The 27,979-nt window shown below is 53.5% G+C and overlaps 3 protein-coding genes across 4 annotated transcripts; 1 reads left to right on the top strand and 2 right to left on the bottom strand.

The window, feature by feature from the left end:
- Window positions 1–538: 538 nt before the first annotated feature.
- LOC309326350 (transmembrane protein 176B-like) lies at window positions 539–9,902 on the bottom strand. Of its 2 annotated transcripts, XM_081834972.1 has the most exons (7): window positions 9,653–9,902; window positions 7,904–8,172; window positions 4,591–4,698; window positions 3,556–3,609; window positions 2,990–3,205; window positions 2,726–2,836; window positions 539–835 (listed from the first exon to the last, which is right to left on the bottom strand). In XM_081834972.1, exons 2-7 carry the CDS (start codon window positions 8,129–8,131, stop codon window positions 749–751), a joined length of 804 nt encoding a protein of 267 aa, XP_081691098.1. In that variant the 5' UTR covers window positions 8,132–8,172; window positions 9,653–9,902; the 3' UTR covers window positions 539–748. The 2 variants fall into 2 exon arrangements, with proteins under 2 accessions (XP_081691098.1, XP_081691099.1); XM_081834973.1 differs by lacking the exon at window positions 4,591–4,698.
- Window positions 9,903–15,693: 5,791 nt separating this feature from the next.
- Window positions 15,694–19,871, top strand: LOC309327106 (vitelline membrane outer layer protein 1 homolog). Its single transcript, XM_081836183.1, has 3 exons — window positions 15,694–16,686; window positions 18,205–18,326; window positions 19,516–19,871. The coding sequence occupies exons 1-3, from the start codon at window positions 16,504–16,506 to the stop codon at window positions 19,817–19,819; spliced, it is 609 nt and encodes a 202-aa protein (XP_081692309.1). The 5' UTR covers window positions 15,694–16,503; the 3' UTR covers window positions 19,820–19,871.
- Window positions 19,872–21,066: 1,195 nt separating this feature from the next.
- Window positions 21,067–26,748, bottom strand: TM4SF5 (transmembrane 4 L six family member 5). The gene is made up of 5 exons (XM_081834976.1): window positions 26,477–26,748; window positions 23,989–24,069; window positions 22,707–22,846; window positions 21,390–21,582; window positions 21,067–21,188 (listed from the first exon to the last, which is right to left on the bottom strand). The coding sequence occupies exons 1-5, from the start codon at window positions 26,648–26,650 to the stop codon at window positions 21,171–21,173; spliced, it is 606 nt and encodes a 201-aa protein (XP_081691102.1). The 5' UTR covers window positions 26,651–26,748; the 3' UTR covers window positions 21,067–21,170.
- Between the last annotated feature and the right edge of the window lie 1,231 nt (window positions 26,749–27,979).

Raw genomic sequence — 27,979 nt, forward strand, 5'->3', positions numbered from 1 at the left:
CCTGTTTCCTCCTGGCTGGGGCTTATTTCCTTTTGCATGTGACTAGAGGTGTGCATGACCTTACCTGTCCAGGTAACAAAAGGGACAGGGCATGAAGCCCCCCCCCCCCTTTTGACTTCCTCCATCGTTGGAGCAGCTTTTAGCTAGAAATGCTCTGTTGGCTTTCACAGAGGACACTGGAACTGTCTCCATATGGGATAGATCTACAGGTATATACTTTGTAACTAAGTCTGCCTTCAGGGATCCAACTGTGAACGGAATGAGTGAGTAAACTACTTTTATATACTTTACACAAGATTGTGGTATGTTTGTTCTTTTAAGAGGAATATAAGGGAACTTACCAGGAACCTAATATTGAGAGGCTGACACGAGCCTGCAACCAGCTATCCGCTGTGCATTTAAAAGGGGAATGTAGAACTCTGCTAAGAGTGTGCTATCGGAAGTTAGGAAGCATATTAATAAACAATATATCCTCTTCTGCCACCCTGAACATTCCAACAGGATGTCAATGGAGAAAACCAACCACCCTCAAACAGAATTACAACATAGCTGCTTTAATAGGTTGAGATGCAGGAGGAGCTTTCAACCGCCCGCCCCCCTCCCCCCTCCCCAGGAGAAAGGTCTTGGCAAGCACTGGGTCACAATCCGCTGGGCTAAGTCAGGTGAAGCAGAAGGCAAGCATAGTGGGATATTCCCCTTGAAGGCTGCAGCACAGCTCCTTCGCCCTGAAGGGCCAGCACCACTCCACTCAGGCTATGTTCTCAATAATGGCCTCATCCTGATCCAGAGGGGCCACCTCCGGGTCCCTGACTGCACCAGAGTCTGCACTGCTTGCCTACAAAGCAAGGGGGAGAGGAGAAAGAAGTGTGAGGGGGCAGTTTGGGGGAAGGAGAGAAAAGTCCTGTGGCCGAGAGAATGAAACTCCCAACTCTCCAAATCCACCTCCCTCCTCCGCTCCATAGCCACAGGTGAGGCTCCACAAGCAGGGATGCTGCCCCCTCCCTCAGAGGTTTGTCCCCCCTTCTCCTTTCATTTTCCTGGGGTGTTGGAAGGTGCCAGGAGCCCAAATCCCCAGAGACTTCTTTGCCCATGAGTCACATCCCAGGTATCAAAGCTCTGCCCCCTCTGCAGGTGGGCCCAGGCCCATGCCAGAGAATCCCAGAAGGGACCGCCAGGGGTCATCTAGTCTGAGGGAATCCATTCAAGTGTTGAGCAGCTCTTCCCGTCAGAAACTTCTTCCCGATGCTTTGTCAGAATCTCCTTCTTTGCCATTTGAATCCGTTGGGCAGAAAACAAGCCTGCCCCATCTCTCACGTGACGGCTCTTTTGACCAAGCAGTCAAAGTTGGAGCTCAGTCTTCATTAGCAAAGCCATGATCTTCCTAGACTTGGCTGAGCGTCATGCCTAATGGGCGCAGCAGCTCGGCCCTGGTGGGTCTTGCCCCAAGAATCAGTTGCTGAGAATGAAAGCTCCCAGCTCCCCACAGCCCCCTCCACGTTCCTTCCTCTCCAGGGCTTTCTCAAAGCAATCTGAGACTGCACTTGGCCTGCCGCTGCTTCGCCCATTTCAGCTCTCTTCTCACCCCCCCCCCCCCAATTCCCCAAGGTTATAAAACAACAATAGGCAAGGTTATTCCCTAGCTCTACTGAACATCACAGGTGATGCTAAATTCTGGAAGGAAGTGTGAGATGCTTCTTAAAGACTACAGTTGTACCTTGGGTTACAGACGCTTCAGGTTATAGATTCCGCTAATCCAGAAATAGTACCTCGGGTTAAGAACTTTGCTTCAGGATGAGAACAGAAATCGTGTTCCGGCGGTGCAGCAGCAGCAGGAGGCCCCATTAGCTAAAGTGGTGCTTCAGGTTAAGAACAGTTTCAGGTTAAGAACAGACCTCCAGAACGAATGAAGTACTTAACCGGAGGTACCACTGTATTTCATTTAGGTTTCTGAGAGTGCAAACTGTTCTGCTTCTTTTTAAAAGGTAGCCATGCTGCTGGCATCTCCAGTCTCTATTCCTTTCCTGCATCAAGTCCAGTCTTTGCTAGCATCCATTTTTGCCCTTGTTATGGAGTAGGGAGAGAGATGGATTCAGAACTCGGGGTTTGGGACTTCGTTTGCTCGAAGGAGGAGGCATGAGAGTCTTCTTCAGATACCTAAAGGACTCTCCCATGGAAGATGGAGCCAGACTGTTTTCGGCTGCTCCCAGAGGTTTGGACCTCAGTCAGTGGATTGAAATTACAAGAAAGGAGATTCCAGCTAAACATGAGGAAGAACTTTGTGACAGTTGTGGGATGTGAAACACAAGAGCAGTCAAGTACAACATTCCTAGAGTGAACATGCTTACACATGGGAAGGAATGTTTGTCCAGCCAGCAGATAAACCTCCTGTTTCCTTCTGGGCTGGGACAGACTTCCTCTGCATGTGACTAGAGGTGGGCGTGGCCTCACCTGTGCAGGTAAGGACAAAAGCACAGGGCAGGGCAGCCATCTCTCTCTCTCTGACTACATGCATCGAAGAAGCAACATCTGCTTAGCCAAAGATGCTCTCTTGGCTGGAGGACAAAGGGACTGTCTTTTTATGAGAAAAATTGGAAAGGCTATAATGAGACAACATATCCTCTCCTGCATCCTTGAACATTCCCACAACAGTAAGAGCTGTTCAACAGGGGAATGGACTCCCTCGGGGTGGGGGACACCCTCCAGCCCCCCAGTCCCTTCCAGCTACCTTCCAGGCACAGCAGAGGATGCGGAGGCCGTGTGCAAGGCAGAAGAGAGCAATCGCCAGGGCAGCAACGGAGAAAATGAGCAGCAAGACCCTCACAGCAAAGGCGACGCTCTGGGGAGGAAAGGAGAAACAGAGGAAAATACCACATTCAGGCCGTTGTTCCAAACTGCGGGAGGGCCCAGCAGGTTTAGGGGAGGCTGCTGCTCTGGCCCCTCCAATCTTGTAACAGGGCAAGCACCTGATCCACAATGGGACTCTGCTCACCATGAGATCCCATAAGATTCGCTCGCAGTCTCTCTGTCTCCAGTCATAGTCATAGTCTGGGCTGGGCCCGGTTGGAGAAGGTCCCCATCTGGTCTGGCAAACATCCTTTCTCCAGTAGAAGGTCTGGTCAAGGTTTGGGATCCAAGCGATGCCTTTTGTCAGAGCCACAATTCCGGCCACAATGCTGGCCAAATTGAAGATGGTGGCCACATGGGCCTGGTTCCAGAAAATGTCAGGTAAGCTGCCTGGAGTCCAGCAGACAACCTTGGGCAGGGCTGGGGCAGGGGGCAAAGCTGCTCAGGCTTTCAGCTTTTGGGGGACTGGAGGTGGGGGAGAGGCTGAGCCTCAATTTCTCAGCATAGGTCTACCAGTCACTTCCCTTTTCCCTTACACGTAAGCCGAAACCTCATACAATCACAGAACTGTAGAGTTGGAAGGGGTTCCAAGGGTCATCTAGTCCAACCCCCTGAAATGCAGGAATCACACAGCTAAAGAATACCTGACCCAGGGATCTTTGAGACCAAAAGCAGGCAACACAGGTTTTTCCTGGAACCTGCCACACTTACCCAGAAGCCAGCACGTCTCTCGCCCATGATGGACAAGGCACCAGAGAGCATAACCTGTGAAGGAGAAAAGGTCAGAGTGCCTGAAGGCTGTGCGGGGCAGAGGGTAGGGAGATGCCCAACTCCTGCTGCTCCTGGAACCACCAGAAGTGGCCCTGCACCACTTCTGAGTGGATCTTCCTCAGCTGCTTCACTGGCCAGGGCACTGAATCACAGAACTGTAGAGCTGGAAGGGACCTCAAGGATCATCTAGCTCCACCCCCTGCAATGCAGGAATCTCAGCTACAGCATCCTTGAAGGACAGCCACCCCACATCTGCTCAAGAAGCTCCAAGGAAGGAGAGTCCACCACCTCCCAAGGGAGTCATACTGTCAAACATTGTAAAACAGCTCTTGCTACCAGAAACCAGCCAGGGATCTCTGTAAACCTGGAAGTAGGTCTGGGATAGGAAATAAAGGCCACATGGAGGACCAGCTGTCTGCCTAGTGGAGGACTGGGAGATGTCTAGGGCTGCTGCAGGTGCCACTGGACTCCTTACTCGCAGCAGCCAGCATGCCCAGTGGTCAAGAATCCAGGCTTATTTCTGCTCCTGCCCACCCACCACCTGCCATATCATAATGGCCCTTGCTCTTCTGAGCTTCACAGTAGATGGTGACCTTGTGTCGTCATGGGAGGCATAACTGCATGTGCCCAGATCGGTCATTTCTCTCTCCCTCCTTCCTGTCAATTTCTCTTTCTCACCCCCCTCCCCGCCTTACTGCTGTTTTCACTATTGGATGTTTTAGACTGTAATCTCCTTGGGGCAGGGACCTGCCTGTTTGTTGCCTATCTAGCTGACTTGTGCCCTGCTTGCTCATGGCAAGGTCTTGGTTCTCATCAGCCACAATCCTCAGGGAAGCCTTGTTGCCCCAGCTGCAGTACGGGAAGAAGAATCCTGACCTGATGAATCCCTAAAGTGTGCAAAGTACCCCTGAACATGTACGAAGTGCTTCATAAACTGAAATTCACTTCCAAGCATGGCAGCTGCCCAGGACTCACCAGACCTCCCATCCAGTAAGGCGCTCCTGACCGTATGTAGAACAAATGTCCATAGTCATTCACCACCCCAAGACTGATGACCACAATTCCCAGCAGGATCTGGGCCCCCTGAAAGGCAAATCCACCAAGGTTAAGGTTTTCTCACAAAGGAAGCAAGATGCATGTTTCATAGAACTGCGGCATTGCAGAGTTGGAAGGGACTCCCAGGGGTCATCTAGTCCACCCCTGCAATGCTGGAATCTCAAGCATCCATGACAAATGGCCACCTAACCTCTGCTTAGAAACCTCCAATGAAAGAGAGCTCACATCCTCCAACTCTTACTGTCAGAAGGGACTTTCTGATGTTTAGTCAGAATCTCTTTTTTTGCAACCTGAAGCCGTTGGGTTGAGTCCTCCCCCCCCCGCCCCCCGAGCAGCAGAAAACAACCTTGTTCCATCCTCCATGGGACAGCCCTTGAGATATCCGGAGATGGCCATCGTGTCATCTCTCAGTGACACATATAAGACACAGTAAGTGGCTCTGTCGACTTGGACTACTGCCACGCGCTCCACGTGGGGCTACCTTTGAAGGTGACCCGGAAACTGCAATTAATCCAGAATGCAGCAGCTAGACTGGTGACTTGGACTGGCCGCCGGGACCACATAACACCGGTCCAGAGAGATCTGCATTGGCTCCCAGTACGTTTCTGAGCACAATTCAAAGTGTTGGTGTTGACCTTGAAAGCCCTAAACAGTCTCAGTCCAGTAGACCTGAAGGAGCGTCTCCACCCCCATCGTTCTGCCCGGACGCTGAGGTCCAGCGCCGAGGGCCTTCTGGCGGTTCCCTCCCTGCAAGAAGCCAAGTTACAGGGAACCAGGCAGAGGGCCTTCTCGGTAGTGGCACCCACCCTGTGGAACGCCCTCCCACCAGATATCAAAGAGATAAACAACTGACATTTAGAAGACATTTGAAGACAGCCCTGTTTAGGGAAGTTTTAATGTCTGACATTTTGGTGTATTTTTAATCCTTGTTGGAAGCCGCCCAGAGTGGCTAGTGTGGTTCGTATAAATCACATGAGATGTCTGAGAAGAGTGTGGGAACGGAAGACTGTTCTATCTCTTCAGTCTGAGAGTGTTATTAGACTATACTTTTGCTTTTTCTGCATGCTTTCTGTTTTCTGCCAGAGTTTGGAGGGCAGATGTGATTATAGATTCCCTGTATATATGGTGAATAAAACGTAGTTTAGAGCTACGGGTGTCTCTATCTTCTTGCTGCGCGATGCCAGAAGACTGGTGTGCACTTTTCGTATGAGAAGTGTTGCGGGGGGGGGGGCACGCAGGAGTGAAGGGACATGACATTCCAGAGACGAGCCCACTGGGAGACGCTGGGAAGTACTGGGGGTATGCCATGCCCCCCAGGGGCATTTGCCAGTCTTTAGTTTGGTTTTCCGTGTGTGTGTGTGAGAGAGAGAGAGAGTTCCATAGTTTAACTCAGTGGTTTTCAATCAGTGTGCCATGGCAGGTACCCTGGGGTGCCTTGAAGGATGGTCCGGAGTGCCTCAGGCAGGCAACACTGGCCTCTGACCTCTGGCCTCCTCCCCTTCCTCTGATGTCTCTGCCTCCCAAAAGCTTGCACAGCTGTTTGCTGCAGCAGAGGCTGCCAGAAGGACTCCCAAGGAGACGCGAGAGGAGGCTGAGAAAACACTCCACAAGGCAGGGTGTTCAAAAAAGGGTGAGGGGCTGCAGGCAAGGGGGGGACACAACCCCTGAGCCCCACAGGGGTGCGGCAGAAAGAATGTACTTGGGCAAGGGAGGTGTGGACTCAAAAAAGTTGAACTATATTCTGCATGTTCTGAAAGAAAAGACTTCTGTCATGTCACCTCTTGCTCTTCGTGAGCCTGTATAATTTTATAGGCCTGGGGACTCCACTTTTGTGGGTTCCTCAGCGACCGACTACTGCTGTTGGAAAAAGTAAAGCTGTCTCAAACTTCACAATGTTGTGTTGATGGAAGAAATCTACCACACCCCCCCCCCATGGCTCCATCCTTATCTCAGCACACCTGAGATGAAGGAAAAGGGGGGAAACTGCCGTGCTCAGACATCATTGGTGCATCTTTTTGCTCCCACCTCCTCCTGCAAACCCATTTATGTAGGAGAATCTCCCCATTTTATTCCATCTCTGAATCCATTTTGCACAGTTAGAGCTTTGCAGTCTGAAATCCGTGTATGCACTTTCCGGATAGAAGAGGCAGAAGTGTGTGCAAGGCTTGCTCTCTGTTAGCTCTTAGAGCAATGAGAAGGAATGAAGTGCAAGTAGACGTGGAGGTGGAGAATGAAGCACTAGGCAATCGGCTAAGCATTGTGATTGCACTAAGTCTCAGGTCAAGAAGGGAAGAAAAGTATCGACAGAGAGAACTGAAAGCAAACATTGGCAGACCACTCATATGAGGAGCAATCGCTCAGAAGACAATGACGAAAGACACTCAAAGATGGCTGTGTATTTGTAGATGTTATTACAAAGAGGAGGTTGGGGTGGGCCAGTCAGAAGAAACAAAGGGTCTCTGAGTGGTTTAAGAATGACAACAACTGTGCAACCGCGATGGGAAAGCATTGATGCAATTGTCTGGTCAGGTCTTTATTGACTGTGTAGTTGGACGGGCATCATGAAAGGTAGCCTCTCTGATTTTCTGGGAAGGTTATCCTACATAGGTAAAGGTAAAGAGACCCCTGACCATTAGGTCCAGTCGCGACCGACTCTCGCTTTATTGGCCGAGGGATCCTGCGTACAGCTTCCGGGTCATGTGGCCAGCAGGACTAAGTCGCTTCTGGCGAACCAGAGCAGCGCACGGAAATGCCGTTTACCTTCCCGCCAGAGCGGTACCTATTTATCTACTTGCACTGTGACGTACTTTCGAACTGCTAGGTTGGCAGGAGCAGGGACCAAACAACGGGAGCTCACCCCGTCGCAGGGATTCGAACCGCCGACCTTCTGATTGGCAAGTCCTAGGCTCTGTGGTTTAAGCCACAGCGCCACCCTCGTTCCTTAAAAGCCTAATTCTTCCCTTGAAGTCTGTGTCTATTGGCGCACCTTCAGGGAACTCTGCTTAAGGCAAACCCTTTAAACTTTCTCCAAACTTTACATTTTGCAAACACAATTGCTTGTCCTGAATTCTATTCTTGTGGGATTGGCCTTCAGGGCATGTGGCCCAATCCTGCACATGCTTCCTTGGAAGTGAGCCCCTTCATTTAATGGCCCTGCTCCCTAGTGAGTGTCCATCAGATTATGTAGCCAGTTAGTACACGCGTGCGCGCGCACACACACACACACACTTACCCCCAAAACTTTCTGCTCCCCATTGCAATGGAGGGAGAAATGGCGGGCTGTTGTGGGGGCAGAGGCTGGTGCCTGCTGGGTCTTCTGTGTGGGCTCCTGCTGCCTTGCCCAGCACTGCCCCACAGCCTTGAACAGGTAAGAGAGAGAAGACTCCTGGTTGATGGTGATGTTGATGACATTCTTGTCTGAGATCTCCACAGGGACCTTTTGCTCATTCAGCGTGAGCATCTTGGCCTCTTCCAGGGAGTACAGGTGACAGCAAGATGCACCTGGAGGGACACGCAGAGCATTTATTGGTAACGATGGTTGCAAGCCACTCCAATCTCTGTGTGCTGTGAGACTCCATGGGTTCATGTTTCCTTTGGAAATGAGGCGCAGCAGAGACTGTGGTGTCTTTATGATATATGGTTTACTTACACATATATACAACCTGATGGGGCAGATGGGGCTTCTTAACCAGCTGGTTAGGTGTCCCGTCTGGGAGAAGGAAAACTGATCTGAAACCTCTGCTGCCTTGAGGGATATCTCTGGAAGAAGACAAGGCTAAGGAGTAAATCCTCCACAAATCCTGATGGAGTCCCCAAGATGGTTGGATGGCACCTCGAATGCCTCATTCTGGCAACTCCTGCAGCCAAGCTGGTGCCAAACCTACTGCTCTGCTTTCCTTTGGAGCCCATCAGTGAGGCTGAGGGGGGGGGGGTCTTGACATCTGGGCAGCCCAGGACCCCCAGACACACGGTCCAGACTTGCGCCCTGGGGAGGTCCCTTCAGTGCTGCTAATGCGCTGGTTGTACTTCACCCCCAGAAGTGCACTCTTGAGACAGACAGATGTCAACAACAAACAACCTGAGCCTATGATGGAGGGGCTCATAGCATTAAATCCCCCCTTTAAAAAAAGGTATTTTCCTCCATAGCCACAACCGTGAATTCAAACAGAAATCCAATATTTCTCTCAATTCTTGCTTTTTGCTTGACCTCTAGGTCACATCGCTTCCACCTTCAACTCTGTTCAATCCTTCTTACTACCTTCAGAGTTGAGGGAGGGGCCTTACATTTCCACACTTGCTGGATCCAAAGGGTAGAAGGAGCTCACAAACAGCCTACTTCATCCCCTGGCCCAAACACATAACACTATTTTAAGACTGTTTCCACAAACATTTGAAACTTGTGGTGAGGTATGTTAGGCTGATAGGCAATAGCTGGCCTAAGATTCCACCCAGTGAGCTTCACGGCTGAGTGAGAATTCGAACCAAAGTCTCACCTGGGTCCTATGCCAAAGCTTTAACCACTGCAACCCACTGGCTCTGGGAAGTGAGTTTATGAGAATTCACCCAAATTCAGCCGAATGATTCCCTGCAAGATACATCAGGCTGGTACTGCCCAAACTGTCCTGCTCTCCATCACACACGAGGGATTTGCTTGCTGGCTCAGTGCTCACAATTGCAAACACAAACTAAAACCTCAGCTTTTTAAAAAATGCCCTGGCGGAGCCACCGCTTCTTATCAGCCCAATATGTATGGTGTGGCTCTGCCCTATAGGTAGGATCAAGAGGATTATAATTGTGGAATCCAAGAACTGTGGACTTGCAAGGAACCCCAAGAGCCATCTAGCCCTTAGCCAGGGCTCTGCCTCCATGGCATTCTGTGGGCACCGTGGTGATGCCTGAGGTACAATGAGCCAGATTTCCTTTTTGGACCCACAGCCATTCTGGCGGGATTCTCAGAGAACCAAACCCCGGGGACACTCACCCTTGGCAGAAATGCGGACACACGCTGGGCTGGCTGCTGGTGGGGGCCCAGAGAGCTCCTGGGTGTTGGCGATGCCAGCAGCTGAGGCTGCACTGCTCCGAGGTGCTCCTTTTCTGCGCAGATGCTGTGGCAGGAAGCAGCCAGCAAAACCAATAAATAAGCCTCTTCCTGTAACAATTGCCTCAGAGGGGATTTCCAGCCTTGAAAGCGCTGGAGCTGAGCGTGCGAGGAAAGACTTTGCCCTCCTGCTGAACCCGCCATGCAGCTGGCCAAGAGAACAAGCCAGATCTGTCCTTGGAACCCTGGGAGGATGTCAACAAGCTGCTACTCTGGAGAAGGGCATTTGTGAGGGCGAGAGTCTGTATACCAGCTGCTGGTGGTCACCGGTGGGAGAAGCGGTGCTCCTGCTTGTGCGCTCTCTCCCATTGGGGCACCAGAAGGAGAAGGTGCTGGACTCTTTGGCTTGATCCAGCTGATGCAGAGCTCTGATTAGCTTCTTATGGTTCCTAAACAGTCCCTCAAGACCTCGTTGGGCTGCTGCTCCCACCATCCCCAGTCACAGAGCACCAGGTGGGCTTCCTCCGCAGGATCATGGAGTCGTTCCTCTGACTTACTGCGTTTCCAGTTTGTCTCAGGAGCTTGCCACCCTTGGGCTCCCTAGCAGCAGATAGAGTTTGGAAAATGTGGCAGAGAAGAGCTCTGTCCACTAGCAGAATCCCGGAGAGCAGAGCTGAGCCTCCATGTCCAGAGGTTTTCTACCTGTGAGAAAAGCAGCTGTCCAGAAAGAGCCGTTGGAAAGTTCCCGCCAGGGGGATCCGATGATCGGCCAGCAGGGAGCTTCCCTGGGATCAAGGAGGGACGGGGATGTTTTGTTTTGAAAGCTCCCGAGTCCCAGAGCTGCTCAGCTCCACCTGAAACCCCCCTCCCACCCCCAATACCTCAGAAAGGTGTACTGGTCACTTACACCTCTGATCCTAAACTCCCAGGAGCCCAAATGTCAAGTGTCTGGGCATGTGTGGACCCTAAAACCCAGAGACTGGCAACCCAACACACTTCAGCAGTCAAATTAAGGAGTTTGATTGGGACTAAAAGGGGAAGCAGGCAGAAGGCAAAAGCAGCGTAGGAAACAAACCTGAGTGCTGTGGCTCCACAACTAAGGACATAAGGAGAACCTGCAGGATCAGGCCAGGGCTCACCTGGCCCAGCATCCTGTTCCCACAGGGGCCAAAAACCCTAATAATGATGATGATTTTATTATTTATATGCGGCCCATCTGGGCGCCTCCAAACGAAATATTAAAAACACAATAAAACATCAACCATTAGAAACTCCCCTGTACAGGGCTGCCTTCAGATGTCTTCCTAAAGTCAGATACAGTGGTACCTCGGGTTACATACCCTTCAGGTTACATACACTTCAGGTTACAGACTCTGCTAACCCAGAAATAATACCTCGGGTTAAGAACTTTGCTTCAGGATGAGAACAGAAATCGTGCAGCGGCGGCACGGCAGCAGCAGGAGGCCCCATTAGCTAAAGTGGTGCTTCAGGTTAAGATCAGTTTCAGCTTGAGAAAGGACCTCCGGAACGAAGTAAGTACTTAACCCGAGGTACCACTGTAGTTATCTCTCTGTCTTATGGTAGGGCATTCCACAGGAGTGGAGGTAGACTGGTCTGCCCCAGGGAGGTTCCATAAGAAGACCCTGATGGACCAGGCCAGTGGCCCACCTAGTCCCGCCTCCTGGCCTCGCAGTGGCCAACCAGATGCCCCTGATGGGAAACCAGCAAGCTGCAACTGAGCACAAGAACGACTCTCCCTTCCTGCAGATTCCAGGAACTGGGATTCAGAAACATTTGCTGCCTCCAGCTGTGCAGGGCTGCGCTCACGGCTTTCTCCTCCATGACTTTGACTTTTTGTGGGCATGAGTCTTTTGTCTGGCTGCCTAAAGGGAGACCATTGGGAGGTGTGTGTTTTAAAGTCCAGGGTCTCGGGTTTCCATCCATCCCCACTTGCCGTCCTCTTCGTGGTCAGGATAGGTTCCGGGGGAGTCACAAAGCAGGATTCACAAAAGACCCAGGACCCAGCAGGCCCAGACTCCGGGAGCAGGCGGCGCAAAGACGCTGGGTGGGTTGCAGCAAGAATTGCGACTGCCAAATTCTGGGCAAAACAACAAACTCCAGCCCTGGAAGAGACGGGAACAGGCTGTTAGGCAGACGACTCCAGCGCAGAGAGCTTCACGTTATGAGAAAACAATGAGAGGGAACATGAGACAAGCAAAGAGGCCGCCTTAAAACCCTGCAAGTTTTGCATACAGACTCCTGGTGTCTGAACGGGAGGAGCCAATGTTTGGGGGAGGGGGCGAGAAAGGCACTTCCCATTATAAAGGATCGTTGGGAAAATCAAACTGCCGTGAGACAAATCTGTGGTGTGACTGTACTTGGGGTGCTGTGGACATCTCTGGTCACCTCACCTAAAAGGACACTTGTATAGCTGGGAAAGGTTCAGAAAAGGGCCACCAAAATGACCCAGGAGGTGGAGCGACTTCTGTCAGGAACAGTCACAGAGTTTAGGAAAAGCGAGTAAGAGGCGCCAGGATAGAAGTGTGTAAAATGATGCCTGGCAGGACGAAAGTGGTTAGCGAATATGCGCAGCCTGCGGACTTGACATATAGAATTAGAGAACAAGAAGAACATACGTTTAGAGAAGATTGGAAAATGTTTATTGAATATATGGGGGGAAATTGTGTGCACTTGAAAACGTTGGCAGCATTAAGATAAATTCATCAGTGTAAAGAAGTTTTGATGGATGTAATAATGGAATGCGGAATGGTTTAGTTTACCTAAAATATGCAGGGATTTAAGATATGCAAAATGAACCATGGAAAGAGAGGAAGGGAAGACTTTGATATTTTAAAGGTAAAGGTAAAGGGACCCCTGACTGTTAAGTCCAGTTGCGGTTGACTCTGGGGTTGCAGAGATCATCTCGCTTTATTAGCCAAGGGATCCGGTGTTTGTCCGCAGACAGCTTCCAGGTCATGTGGCCAGCAAGATTAAGCCACTTCTGGCAAAACCAGAGCAGCGCACAGAAATGCCGTTTACCTTCCTGCCACAATGGTACCTATTTATCTACTTGCACTTTGACGTGCTTTCGAACTGCTAGGTTGGCAGGAGCAGGGACCGAACAACGGGAGCTCACCCTGTCGTGGGGATTCAAACCGCCGACCTTCTCTTCTGATCGGTAAGCCCAAGGCTCTGTGGTTTAACCCACAGCGCCACCCACATCCCATATATATATATGTGTGTGTGTGTGTGTGTGATTTTTTATTCTTAAATATATTTTAAGGATGTTTAAATGAGTATTGTAAATTGTAAAACAGATAGATGATAGATAGTGATAGATAGATAGATGATAGATAGATAGATAGATAGATAGATAGATAGATAGATAGATAGTGATAGATATAGATAGATGATAGATAGATAGATAGATGATAGATAGATAGATAGATAGATAGATAGATAGATAGATAGATAGATATGGGAAAGTGGTTAGTAAAAAGTTTTCCTCCCTCTCTCATAACACCAGAACTTATGAACAGCCCATGAAGCTGAAGGTTGGAAGATTCAGGACAGATGAAAGAAAGTGCTTTGTAGTTAAACTGTGGAACTCCCTCCCACAGGACCTGCCTAGCTTTTTAAGAAGGATTAGACAAATTCGTGGAAGAGGAGGAGGGTATCAATGGCTCCCAGCCAGGATGGCTCTGTTCTGCCCTCCCCAGTCAGAGGCAGGAAATGCTTCTGAATCCCAGTTGCTGGAAACCAAGGAGTGGAGAGTTCCTCCTGTGCTCAGATCCTGCTTGCTGCTTCCCCTTTGAGGCCACTGTGAGAACAGGATGGCGGACTAGATGAGCCACTTTGGTCTGATCCAGCAGCCAGGCTCTTCCTCTGTTCTTATGGAACCTCCAGGGCCTGAGGCAGTCTATCCTCCTAGGTTCTTAGGGTTACTTGGCCACTGTGAGAACAGGAGGTTGGAGTAGACTGGCCTCATCTTCTGTTCTTGTGGGAGGTGGGCTGGCCTATCAGCTGCAGCCAGCAGCCGCCTCCTCCTTTTCCCCAGGGTCTCTCTGCCCGGGCATCACCTCATCCGGAATAAATGCGGAAAGAGCCCAGCGAGGGCCTTCCCCACTGGGCTGGGATAAGAGGGAGGAAGTGAGCCAATAAATGCCGCCAGGCAGCCTAAGGGATTATCCCTTGATAAGGGGAAATATGCAGGCGGTTTACTCAGGGAGCCCAGAGGAAGTCAAGGGCTGGGGGATTTCAGCAGCTGAGATGGCCAGGCCAGGCTACCCAGAAAAGGCAATTGATAAGGCATGATCAGACAGGAGAGAAGCAACACGCTCAAATTTCTGCTGGGGACCACCTCTTTCTGGGATGTATGGATGATATTTTGGGGGGTGGTCTTGAGCTACAGGGGAGGCAATCTCAAAAGTCTATATAAGAGCTTGCACACCATTGTTCGGGGTCCCTCCTGCATGTGGCTGTGAGTACCCTGTTGCAACAGTTTAATAAAGATCAGGCTTACTAGCTGCTTTGCTTCTCAATATTCTCTTGTTGGCCTCTGTTATTTTCTCCTACCGATAGAGAACCTACATAAGGACTCTATGCAGGCTCTTGGGTACCCCATAAGGGGAAAAAGAGCTGTTTTTCCTTATAACAGTATGAAGCTGAATGTTGGAAGATTCAGGCTGATAAAAGCAGGCAGGTCATAGTTAAACTGTGGAGCTCCCTCCCACAGGAAACAGCGATGGTTGCCCACCTGTGGGGCCTTTAAAGGGGGTTGGTTGTGCATGTTCCTGGCGGAGGAGAGGGCTGTGGGTTTCCGTTTGGATCGTTTGCCTGTTTTACGTGCACGGAAAACGACAGAACTAGCCGAGATCTGTGCTGAACGTTGCAGCGCGTCCCCGACTATTATTTCTGTGCAATTATAAGATTACTGGGTAATCTTAGACGGTTGCATAACATTGGAAGGGGTGTGGCTGTCTCTCTCTCGCCAAGCAATCCTGCCCTTCGAAGTCTTCCCCCTTCACCTCCATGCTGGGTAACGGTGAATACACTGGTTTGGGAGGTGAGACAAAGCTTTCAGGGTGAAGAGTTCAATTTCAGGGCACTTCTTTCGTGGCAAGATCCCAATCCAGCTCAGCTAAGAGCCAGGGTGGGTAGCCCACCATGCTGGGACAAATCCCCAGCCCAGCCAGTTGCAATCTATTAACTTCCCCTCCCTTGCAGGGCTGTTGTTGCAAGGACTGGATGAAAAGTGGGAAGAGCGTAAGATAGATAAAACTTTATTCGCATTAGCCAATGACCCAGGCAACATAAAACAAGCAATATATACAAATAAAAAGACAGCAGTGGGTAAAAAGGGCAGTCAAATGACCAAGATTATCCTTCAGATAGGGGCTCTTAATCTCATTGCACCCTCGATCAACCCTGCAACCTTTGCTGTTGTCTGGTCATTTTGATCTAATAAAAGAAAGAAGAATGTGGCCGCAGATGGACGGCCTGGGATGGCAAGAAAGAGTGGGGTGATGAGCTCATTCCTCAGATCTTTATAAAGGGGAGAGGACAGGAGAAGGTGGGAGCGTAAGAACATCAGAACAGCCTGCTGGGTGAGGCCAGGCCAGGGCATGAGAAGAGCTCTGCAGGATCAGTCCAGCATCGTGTTCTCACGGTGGCCAACCAGAGCCCCTTATGGGAAGCCCGCCAGCAGGATCTGAGCACAAGAGCAGCGCTCTCCCCTCCCGCTTGTGGCTGCTTGTGAAGCACTGCAGCTTCTGACTGGGGAGGCAGAGCAGAGCCGTCCTGGCCAGCAGCCACCAAAGGCCCTCTCCTCCTGGGTGAAATGGGCTGGCCCTCTTCTGAAGCCATCCAAGCTGGTGGCCACGATTGCCTCCTGTGGGAGGGAGTTCCATAGATCAACTCTGTGCCACATGAAGGAGGACTTTGTTTTATCTGCCCTGAATCTTCCAGCGTTCAGCTTCGCTCCTGAGTTCTAGTGTCAGGAGAGAGGGAGGAAAACTTCTCTCTATCCACTTTCTCCATGCCAGGCGTAATCTTACAGTATTCTATCATCCTCTCACGATTCCTCCTCTAAACTAAAAAGTCCTAAATGCTGCATGACTTTCCTCCTGGGGGAGCCCCCCCCCATTCCCTGGATCATTCCACTGGCTCTTTTCTGGACCTTCTCCAGCTCTGCAATATCCTTTTCCAGATGAGGCGACCAGAACATCACACAGTACTCAAAGCGTGGTTGTGCCACAGATTTGTATAACGGCATTACGATATGGACAGTTTTATTTCCAACGCCTTCCCTCACGATCACTGGCATGAAATCCGCATTTCTTTGCCGCCGCCACATCCCAGCTCAGCCAGTTAGTTCCACTCCCTTCCCCTCCCTCGCAGGGTTGTTGTTGCGAGGATAAAATGGAAGGGACTTGCTGGCCACTTGGAGCCTCTCAGAGGATGAAACCAGAATCAAAGGCCAACAGTAAAATAGAAGGAGGAGAGAGGGGCTCAGAAAGGAGGCCACAAATTGCCCTTTCTCAGGTGGCTTCCTTCCACCTGAGTTCTGGTTTCCCTTTTGTCCTGAGATAATCCGAACTGGATGGACCGGTCCTCCTGCTGCGGCAGCACCCGAGGCTGCCTCAGAACAAGCTGCTGCCACCCGGCCTACGCCCTCCACCCCCTGGGGGAGCCAATCGCTGGGCAAGGAGGAGGCCCACCCCACAGCCACAGCCCAGGGGATAAAACCCCAAGGGGCACATCTACCCACCAACAGGCACCTCCTGGGCATTGCGATGTGGCCAGTGGGGCGCACAGGCCTGGTGGCCGTCTTGCTGGCCGCAGCCATGGCGACGGAGGCCAAAGAGGTCCTGGAATTCAAGCCTGAAATTGGGGTGTCCAACGGAGGCCTTTGGGGTGCCTGGGCCTGGCAGGAGATGTGCCCGGAGGAGACCTACGCCACGGGATTCAGCCTCAAGGTAACACCCCCTCCCCAACCAAAATAAAAGCCCATCCTTCCTTTGTGCCTGGTCTGGCTCTCCCAAACAGGGGGCTGTCCTAGCTGAGCCCAGAGGTGCACGAAGGAGCAGGGGCGGACCTACCTTGGGGGGCCCTGAAGCCGGAACTGCCATGGGGGCCCCTTCACAACCAGCAACGAGGTCTGTGTCCCCACCGCCATCACAGCCTTCACAGCATCTGGACTACCGACTCTCAGACTTGGAGATTGTTGAAATATATGAACAAACAGTAATCAATTTGAGTCACGCAGCTCCAATTGGGTCTATTAGACCCATTTTTTTAAAGCAATGTGAAATGAGGTTACTTCTGGGGTTCCTCTGGGATTGGGGCCCTGAAGATGAAGCTTTGTTAGTTTCATAGTAGATCCGCCCCTATGGAGGAGTGGAATTTGGGCAGTGCTCCTGAGCATGTACAAAGCGCCTTTCTTCCTGACAGCCTCCCGTGCTCCCCTAGTGACCAAACAGTAAAAATGGAATGAATTCATTTTCCCCCTCCACTTATTAACACTTTTATACAGCTTGATAAGGGGGGAAGAACCCCCCTCCATTTCCAAGATGTTTTGTGATGATGCTCCTTGGAGAGGGGGCGATGGCACTCCCAGTGGGAAGCCAGCAAGCAGGATTCACACACAAGACTCCCTCCCCTCCTTCAGCTTCCAGCTGCTGCTTCTTCTTTGGAGATTAGGGGAGTAAGATTGTCTTGCACATCAAAGGGTGGCTTCCGGCAACTGGTGTTCAGAAAGTCAGAGCATGACTGTTGTGGCGAGTTCCCACGGATATCCCCCTCTTCCTCTGTGAATTTGTCCCATCTAGGTTGGTGGCCCTCACTGTCTCCTGTGGCAGGGAGTTCCACAGTTTAACTGTGACGCCCTTCCTTTCACCTGCCCTACATCTCCCAACATTCATTATTTCTCTGGATGCCCTCGAGTTCCCCTGGGTCCTGAGAGAGGGAGGTGACTTTTCTCTAGAAGTTTCCTCCATGTCGAAATGATTTTATACATTGCTAATAACATAATAATAATTTATTACTTATACCCCGCCCATCTGGTTTCCCCAGCCACTCTGGGCGGCTCCCAAGAGAATATTAGAAGCACGAGAAAACATCAGATGTTAATAACTTCCCTAAGCAGCACGTTTGTTATAGCACGTTGCGCTGCCTGCGTAATTCCAGAGTGGAGACCCCGAGATGCGTGGATGGCGCCTCGTTCGCCTCCTTCCGGCAACTCCGTCCTGCAGCCAAGTCGGCGCCAAACGCCTTGCTCTGCTTGCCTTTGGCGCCCATCAGGGAGGCTGGGAGGGGGCGTCCAAGACCTCCAGGCGCACGGCCGAGACTTGCGCCCTGGCGAGGTCCGAGGTGCGCTCCCGTCTCTAAGTTGAAAAGCCCCGCACGCCGAAACCTTTCCCCCCATTGTGTGTGTATTGCTTCATCTCCGGGACCTTTTTGGCCGACCCCCCTCTCCCCCCCCCGCCCCGCCCCAGGTGGAAGCCTATCGGGGCCCGATGGACGACGACACGGCGCTGAACGGGATCCGTCTCTTCTGCACTCGGGGCGGCCGGGGCGACAAGCACGAGGCGCACACCGTGGAGTCCCAGAGCGGCCCGTGAGTGGCTCCCTCTCCCTCTGCCTGGCCCCTGCGCCCCACACCCCCGCCCCCGAGCTCCACCCAAAGGGTTGCGCAGCTGCCCCGGTCCCTAGGGCACTTTGCTGGGCTAGGATCTGGGCACTCGATCTTGAAGCTCTTACTGGGCGACCGGGGGGGGGGGCAGTGACTGCCTTCTCTCATCCTGGCCTCCCTCGCAGGGTTGGGGTGGCGGTCCCTTGGTGAGCTTCGTGACCGAGTGGGGATTCGGACTCTGGCCTCTCCAAGGTCCTAGTCCTCATTTAATCCCTGCGACATGAAAGGGGGCGGACGCTCCTTCCTTCGATGGCCGCCGGCCAGAGATGCTTCAGCTGAGATTCCTGCATTGCCGAGGGTTGGGCTGGATGCAGTGGCGTAGCGTGGGGGGTGCAAGGGGTGCCAGCCGCACCGGGCGCAACATTTGGGGGGGCGCACTCGCAGCTCTCTGCCCCTACCTGGCTCACTCACTCTCTCTCACTGCAGTGCTGGCTGTGCAAATCCAATCCGAGCTGCCGGGTCGCCGCCCACTGTGGAGGGGGAGGGTGCCAGGTGTGCGTTGTGGTGCGGAGCGGAGAGAGAGCGAGGGAGGGACTATCTGGGGGAGGGACAGTGCAGCGGCCGCCCAGCGCAGCGCTGAGCGCGGGTGAGAACCACACCCGACCAGCCCAGGCAGCAGCAAGAAGAAGCTGGCAGCGGCGGCAGGTTAGGGGTTAGGGGCACAAATTATTTGCCTTGCCCCGTGTTAGGGGGCGCAAATTACTTGCCTTGCCCCAGGTTAGGGGGCGCAAATTACTTGCCTTGCCCCGGGTGCTGACAACCCACGCTACGCCGCTGGCTGGATGAGCCCTTGGGATCCCTCCCAACTCCGCAATTCCATGATTGCGTCTGCATCTCCCATCCGCCCCAGAGAGCACAACCATTTGCCTTGCGGGGGGCTGGACTAGATGGCCCTCGAGGGCCCTTCCGACGCCGCCATTCTAGGATCTTGCAGGGGTGTTAAAGGCCGGCGAGGCTGGCTGAGAGGCATTCACCCAGCGAGAGGGGATTCGAAGCCGGGTCTCCGCCCCGTCCTCGTCCGGCGCTCCAACCACTGCGCCGCATTGCCTCTCTCTCTCTCCGAAGGGCTGGCCCGGGCCTGACTCTTTCTCTCCCGCCCCCTTTTCTCCCCCAGGTGGGGCCAGTGGTCGCCGCCCAGCTGGTGCCCCGAGGGCACCTACCTGACGAGGTTCTCGCTGCGGGTGGAGCAGACCCGGCGCGGCCTCCACGACGACATGGGCGCCACCAACGCGCGCTTCGCCTGCTCCGGGGGCGCCCACCTGGAGGGGGGCGGCCTGAGCTGGGGGGAGTACGGCGAGTGGAGCCCGCCCTGCCGGAAGGGCCTGTGCGGCATCCAGACCAAGCAGGACCCGGTGCGCGGAGCCCTCAGGGACGACACCGCCCTCAACGACGTGCGCTTCTTCTGCTGCAGCCGCTGAGCAGGGGCCCCGGCCCTTGCCCCCCCCCCGCCCCAAACATCCAGGAGGGGCCTGGGGCTTTCTGGGGGGCAGGGGGTCGGGCTCGATGGCCCGGGGGTGCCTTATTTTTTTAGCTGTGGTTCCTGATTTGCAGGGAGTTGGAATGGAGGACCTCTCGGTGGTCTTCTGTCCTGGATGCTTTAGTCGAGATTCCTGCATTGGAGGGGCTGGACTAGATGACCCCGGGGGTCCCTTCCAACTCTACAAGTCTATGATACTTCCCTCTCCCGCACCTGTCCCGCCAGGTCTCCATTGGCAACTGACAGGCCCCCTCCTTCTGAACCCAGGCTTTGTCTCAGAATACATAAACAATAAAAATTGCCTCTGAGTATGTGAAAAGTGCTTGCTTGTTTGCTTTGACAGTCCACCTTCTTCTCTCTAAGGAGCTCAAGGGGGCACAAATGCTTCACTCTTCCTCATTCCATTCCTGCGAGGGAGGTTAGGCAGCGACCCACCCCTCAAGGCAACCCAGGGGGGTGGGATTTGTACCCCGGTCTCCCAGGTCATGGTCTGACCCTACCCACTACTCCACATGGCCCTCCTCGCTGGCTGTTCCCCAGGTATATGAGCCAAGTGCCTCTGAGCCTCTGAGGAGTGCCTTTTGAAGGCACTGTCCAGTCTTCGCCACCACCTCCACCTCCACCCCGACCACTGCTCCTCTTCCTCCTCCTTTGACGACCGCAGAACTTGGAGGTGCCAAGCAATGCTCCAGCCCTTGTGGCTGAATGGAACCTCCCTTCTCAGAGGCACTCTATCCCCAAAGGCCATAAGTACGCAAGACGAGCCCCGCCGGATGAGGGCAAAGCGAGACCACCGAGTCCTCACGGGAGCCAGATACCCCGATGGACCTGGGACTCTGAATGGCCTGCCTCTGCACCTAGAGGCTCCACAAGGACACCAGCAGAGTCTGCTGAGCCGCCCAGTCTGCCCAGAGCCCTTGCCGCCTTCGTAGATCTGTCTAGGCCTCTTTCAAAGCCACTGCTCTTTCCTGTGGGAGGGAGTTCCGCAGTTTAACGAGGCGCTGCAGCTCCAAAGTGAGAGAGAATCTTCTCCCCTTGCAGCCCCCCCCCCCGTGCAGCAGATCCCTCTCCCCATCCCTCTCTCCAGGGTCCCCCGCCCACCCCTCCACCCAAAATATCCGAACCCCCCCCCCGCACAGCAGCCCTGCAGAGCCGGACTCAACAACGGGGGGAGAGCTGGTTTATTCCAACTTTTGCAAACCGTAAAGATGAGAAGTGCGTGGGGGGGCTGCGGGGGGGCGCTTGTACGGAGTGTGCGCGTTGCGGGTGGGGGTCCAGCCCAGTCGGGTCCCTCAAAGGCCCCCGTCACCCTACGGGAAAAGGAGAGAGAGAAATTGGTCAGTGAAGTGGCGGGCTCCCAGGGGCCGTGGCTTGTAGCACCTGGACTTAGCGCCCGATCGGGGGGCCAAGAGAGGGCGCGACCCCCGGGATGAGCCTGCTTTGCCGGGTGGGGGGCACCAACTCTCCTTCCCGCCGCCCCCACGCTCCCCCCATTTCTCAGGCCCCCTTACCGCCCGGTCCTCAGCTTTGCGGCAGTCTCCACACACGGTGCCCACCAGCCCGTTGACCACCTGAAGTCCGCACAGTGCCAGCTCCACCAGCCCCAGGCCCAGAAGGATGGCGAAGAGGACCACGTGCCACATCACCACGTTGGGGGGGTTCAGGCACTCCTCCCACAGCGTCCGGTTGCCCAGGTAGCTCTCACTGCGGGGGAGACAGGTGTCATCAGTGGGGGGGGGGGGCGCTACTTATATCATGGCATTGACCGCCCTCTTCTCCAAGGAGCTCGGGGAAGATGGCCGGCCTGGGTCTCTTCCAACTTCTTCGGAGGTTTTTAAGCAGAGGGTGGATGGTTCTCCGCCAGGGATGCTTCAGTTGTGGTTCCTGCACTGCAGGGGGTTGGGCTGGATGACCCCAGGGTGCCCCTCCACAGCCCTGCCAGATATCCTAGGCTGAGAGGTGGTGATACCCACAGATAGGGCCAGATTGAGGTTCGAAGAGGCCCTCAGCTCCTGAAGGTCAAGGGACCCTTTCTATGCCCAGCTGTCCTTTGCCCACAAGAAATTGTCACTGCTTTTTGTGTTGAATATATCCTATAGGGCAATTTATAGACCTAATAGGTATTTAAAGCCATTTGCACATAACATAATATGTACCTATTTTATCAAAGTAATTGTTGAACTGAAATACAGTCGCGCCTTGGGTTAAGTATTTAATTTGTTCTTAACCTGAAACTGTTCTTAACCTGAGGTAACACTTTAGCTAATGGGGCCTCCCGCTGCCGCCACACGATTTCTGTTCTCTTCCTGAAGCAAAGTTCTTAACCCGAGGTACTACTTCCGGGTTAGTGGAGTCTGTAACCTGAAGTGTATGTAACCTGAAGCCTATGTAACCCAAGGTACCACTGTATTATTAAGAAGAAGTATATTCATAATGAAATACAATTAAGAAGAAGTATATTCATAGTGAAATACTATTAAGAAGAAGTATATTCATAGTGAAATACTATTAAGAAGAAGTATATTCATAGTGAAATACTATTAAGAAGAAGTATATGGGGGGGGTGTCCAAGAGAGTGGGGCCCTAACCTATAGCTTGCTTAGCTTATACGTAAATCCAGCATTGCCCACGGAGCTTCCTGGCCACGCGCAGAGATTTGAAGGCAGGTCTCTCCAAACCTGGATCTTTCCCACCCACGGCCAGGATCCGAGCGCAGGAGTGCTTCCTGCCCTCCGGAGGTTTCCAGCAACTGGGATTCAGAAACATTTGTCTCCCGGGGGTGGGGGCTGTCCCTCCCTCTCTACTACAGCCCCCCCCCCACTCCTCACCTGAGGTCCTTGAAGGGCGACCCCCACGTCCCGTCCTTCACCTCGCACCAGGGTCCCTCGGCCAGGGCAGTGGACGACACCACCAGGCAGTAGAAGCCCCCCAGCCCCCCAAAGATGGAGCAGAAGACGGAACGCAGCATCTGTGGGGGAGGAGAAGGTGAGGGGGGGCTGGTGGCGCCCAACACACGCCCCACTTGCTCAGCCCCTCTTCCGCTCTCGGGACTCCAACCCAGAGCCCTCTTGGCACAGACTCCATAGGAAGCCCCCCCCCCCCCGCTTCTCTCCCCTCAGTGGGACAAGGTGGGAGCTACCAATCTCCCTCCCTAGAAACAGGACTCTGCACCCCCAAACCTCTACCAAACCCCCAGGCTCTGTTTGCAAAAACATCGAGGGGGGCACGTGCAGAGGGTCTCCCTGTTGCTACTTCCAAGCCGGGCAATGCATATGCCTCTGTGCCTGAGCAGAGTGCCTTTGCCTCACTACTGGGCCGGTGGGGAGAGGAACCCGAAAGTGTGTGTTTGTGTGGAACTGGAGGGGGGTCCTCCAGGGCAGACAAAATAAGCAACAGTTTGTGACCTGCTTGATTCCCCCTGCTTTGCCAGAGCTGAAAATAGGAATAAAGGGTTCAGGGTGCAAGGTGCCCATTTTCACAACGGAGCAGCTCCTTGGTTCTAGGCCTGGATCAGTATACTAGGGTTTTTTTTAAAAAAAGGGGGAATGTTTGGGACTGAGGGCCAGGAATGAAAACACCCTCCAGCCCCAAAGAACAGGCCCAGCCTCAGCTGAGTTGCTGGCTTGTTCTCACTTTCTCACACACACACACACACACACACACACAGAGAGAGAGAGAGAGAGAGAGAGATGCCCCTGTTTAGAATATGAGAACTGCAGAGTTGGAAGGGATCCCTTCCACACACACCCTGCCTGCCAACCTGGAGTCCTCCAGAGGTTTCCATAGAATCACAGGAATGCTGAGTTGGAAGGGACCCCCAGGGGTCATCCATCCCAACCTGCTTCAATGCAGGAATCTTTTGCTCAAACCCACAATCCTGTCTCATGCTCTACCAACTGAGAGATCACCAATTATTATTATTGGGGGGGCACTACAGTTCCCACTAGCCCCTAGCAGGATGTGCTGGCTGCCTGGGAACTGTAGTTCCAGAGACCTGGCTGCCTCTAGCAGGCGCCTTGCAGGTGGCGGCTCAAGGGACCGAGAGAGGGCTGGGCCCCCGGGCAGACGAGGCAGAGGAAGAGACGGGGAGGAGGGCCCAAGGGTCCGCACCTGGCACCTGTTCCCGCAGCATCCGTATCCGCAGCAGCCTTTCCCTCCAGCCCTCACGGCAGAGCACCCGGTGCAGAGGACCTGGGGGAGGCAGAAAGGGAGAAGGGGGAGGTCAGAGAGTTGCTGGATCAGCCCCAAGGAAGACCCCCCCCCACTCCTGGATATTCAGCCTCCTGTCCTCACAGCAGCCAAGTGCCCCAGAGAACCTAGGAAGACAGATAGACTGCCTCTGGCTCAGGAAGCTCCACAAGGACGTAAGAAGAGGCTGGATGCTGGGTGAGGCCGTCCTGTCCAGAATCCTGCTCCGCAAACAGGAACTTGCCCAACCCTCTTTTCAAGAGATCCAAGTGGGTGGCGGCCACTCATTCCTGCGGCAGTGAGTTCCAGAGGTTAACTCCTCCACGGTGGCCCCTGGATTGGCCTGGCTGCCCACACCACTAATAACAACGACAACAATCTGATGGTTTATATGCCACCCCTCTGGGTGGGTTGCAGATTTGGGCGGCTTCCAACAGATATAAAAACAGAATGGAACATCAGACATTAAAAACTTTCCTAAACAGGGCTGCCTTCTATTGTCTTCTAAAAGTCAGATACAGTGGTACCTCCGGTGGAGAACTGAATTCGTTCCGAAGGTCCGTTCTTAACCTGAAACTGTTCTTAACCTGAAGCACCACTTTAGCTAATGGGGCCTCCCGCTGCTGCTGCGCAGCCGGAGCACGATTACTGTTCTCATCCTGAAGCAAAGTTCTTAACCCGAGGTACTATTTCTGGGTTAGCAGAGTCTGTAACCTGAAGCTTATGTAACCTGAAGTGTCTGTAACCCGAGGTACCACTGTAGTTGTTTATTTCCTTGACATCTGATGGGAGGGCATTCCACAGGGCGGGCGCCACCACCGAGAAGGCCCTCTGCCTGGTTCCCTGTAACCTCACTTCTTGCCACTGCCCCCCCCCCCGGCCCTCTCCACCTGATGCCACTGGGCTGGGCTTCTCGAACTCAGGACCTGCCTTTACCCGAGCAGCTCTCAGGCTGCAGGATGCCAGAAGCACACATCTGTCATTTGACAGAAAAGGCAGGTGGATCTGAAGGTGCCCCCCCCGAAACATGGGCAGTGGCACACACCCCTGGCAAGAGCGGTGACCCCCCCATCCGGTCCCTCCAGCAAACCTTTGCCACTCCTGCCTTCTCCCCTGATGCACCTCATTTCCCCTTTCGGGGAGCAGAGATCACCTTGTTTTATTGACCCCCACTCCATGCCAGCTGTCTCCCTTGCAGATAAGGCCCTGTTATCTCCCACAGAGTGTGCGTCAGGGGGAACTTTGCACAAAGTTCACCATGAGAGAAACTGAGGCTGCCTGTGGGAAGAAGGTGCTATGGTGGGGGGCCAGACCAGGTGATGGGGTTCCTCTGGGTTCTCCAATGGCACCCCCAGTCCCTTGGGGAATGTGCTTGGCACCCCATTGCCAGCAGAGAGAGCCGGGGGCCTGCTGTGGGTCAGGGCTGTCAACCTCCCCAGACCAGTCCAGGATTTACATATAAGCTAAACAAGCAATAGCTTAGGGCCCCATTTTCTTGGGGGCCCCCCAAAAAATTAAAGGAAAAAGAAACTGGATGTACATTTCCCAAATATAAGATAAAAAACAAATAAACTACAGTGGTGCTTTGGGTTAAGAACTTAATTCGTTCTGGAGGTCTGTTCTTAACCTGAAATTGTTCTTAACCTGAAGCACCACTTTAGCTGATGGGGCCTCCTGCTGCCGCTGCGCCGCCAGAGCATAATTTCTGTTCTCATCCTGAAGCAAAATTCTTAACCCGAGGTACATTTCTGGGTTAGCGGAGTCTGTAACCTGAAGCGTCTGTAACCCGAGGTACCACTGTAAAACCTACATACAGCAGCAGTGTTTTAGATACCTAATTAGGTCTATAAATTGCCATATAGCATATATTCAACACAAAAAGCAGGGACAATTTGTTGTTGACAAAGGACAGCTGGACATATAAAGGGCCCCATTCCCTTCAGGAGCTGAGGGCCTCATCAAACCTCAGTCCGGCCCTGCCAGAGTCGCTCTGCTCCTGAGCATCCAATGCAATCAGGCCATGCTGGGGGGGGACGGGGGGGGACGGACTGTGGTTGGTACCAGAGATGTCCCTGGGCAGACAACTCGAGGAAGTGAGTCAGGCTGCGCAAGGCAGGAGGAAGCAGTGTCTCTCTCACCACCGACATGTCCCCAAGCCATGAAGGGAGGCTCTTCCCGGCTGCAAGTCCTGAGAATCATAGGGATGGAGGGCTCCCCCGGGGTCATCTAGACCAACCCCCTGCAATGCAGGAATCTCAGCTAATGAACCCCTGGCAGGCAGCCACCCAAGCACTGCTTAAACGCCTCCAGTGGAGGAAAACCCACCCCCTCCCTTAGAATCACAGAACTGGCGAGTTGGAAGGGCCCCCCAAGGGTCATCTAGCCCCACCCACCAGCCCTGGGCACTCACCATCAGCCCCCCGCCAACGAGGCCCCCCATGAGCCACACTTGGGTGGTGATGTTCTGGGGGGTCCAGTCCCGCTGCATGTTGGGGAACATCAGGAGGATGTTGGCCACAATGCAGGCCAGGCCGGCGGTCACCAGGCTGAGGCCCACCAGGCGGGCACACTTGCCGGTGCACATGGTGGGAGATGAGGCCCCAGGGGGAGACGGGCGCAGGTGCGGCCGGACGGCGGAAGCGGAGGAGGAGGCTGCTGCTGCTGCCCTGCGGAGGAGCCAAAGCAGGAAACTGTTTGCTCGCAGATAAGGAGGGCAAAGGGCTGGCCAGAGGAGAGGGAAAACATCTCCCAGCCTGCCATCCCTGCCTCCTCCTCCTCTTCTCTGCTGCACAGAAACTCTGCCTCCCTCCCTGGAGGGGTTTAAGCAGAGGTCGGGGGGGGGGGCGCATCTGTCAGGGATTGCAGGGGGTTGGACTAGATGACCCTTGGGGTCCCTCCCAGCTCTGCAGCTCTAGAATTCTATTTATTTATTTATTGAATTCATATACTGCCCTGTTCCCGGAGGCCTCAAGCCAATTCACAAAACAAAATCAGAATATGAAACCACAAAATATATCATCAAAATAGAAACAACAACCCAATAACACCCCCCCCCCAAAAAAAGAGCCACATTTTAAAAAGGCAAGGGATGACAACCAAAGCAACCAATGTTTTTGTCTGGTGCCTCAAGGTGTATAATGAAGGCGCTGGGCAGATTTCCTTGGGGAGAGCAGACGGGGAGCCACTGCAGAGAAGGCCCGTTTCTTTTTCGGAAGCCAATCTGCCCCCTGCACATATAATCATATTCTGTAGTTGGAAGGAGCCCCCAAGAGTAATCTAGACTGCAGTGAAGGAATCACAGCTCAAAAATCCCCAGGAGACGGCCACCAACCTCTGCTTGAAAACCTTTGGTGAAGGAGAGTCCACCACCTTACAAGGAAGGGACCCCGGGAGTAATCTAGTCCAGCTCCGTGCAAGGCAGGAATCTCAGCCTGAGCATCCCTGGCAGGTGGCCAGCCAACCTCTGCTTGAAAGCCTCCCAGGAAGGGAGTCTACAACCTCCACTGCCAAATGCCAAACTGCTGGCAGGAGCCCAGAGAGAAGAAACGCCCTGGCGCATCTGCAGCAGCCCAACCGGACGCCTTCCTCTGCCCCGGCTGCAACAAAACATGTCTCTCCTGCATCGGTCTTTGCCGCCACAGCAGGCGCTGCAACCTCCCCTTTGCTTGGCCTCACCCCCAAAGGGATGCTCCTCCAGGGTCTCCCAAGGCTAAAAGGGGCTGAAATGGCGGAGGTGGAGGCAGGGGGCAAGGAGATGCTAAAAGAAGGGGGGGAGGAAATCCCAGGAGTGAGAGGGCAAGTGAGGTGGAAAGGGGGGGGGTCCCTGAAGTGGAGGGTCGCTGAAGGCAAAGAGCTGCACACATTTCAGTTTATGATATGGAAAAATCAGTGCATGACCTCCTGTGGCCCAGCT

The sequence above is a fragment of the Podarcis erhardii genome (assembly GCF_964252035.2).
Source record: "Podarcis erhardii genome assembly, chromosome: 13".
Classification (NCBI taxonomy): Eukaryota; Metazoa; Chordata; class Lepidosauria; order Squamata; family Lacertidae; genus Podarcis; species Podarcis erhardii.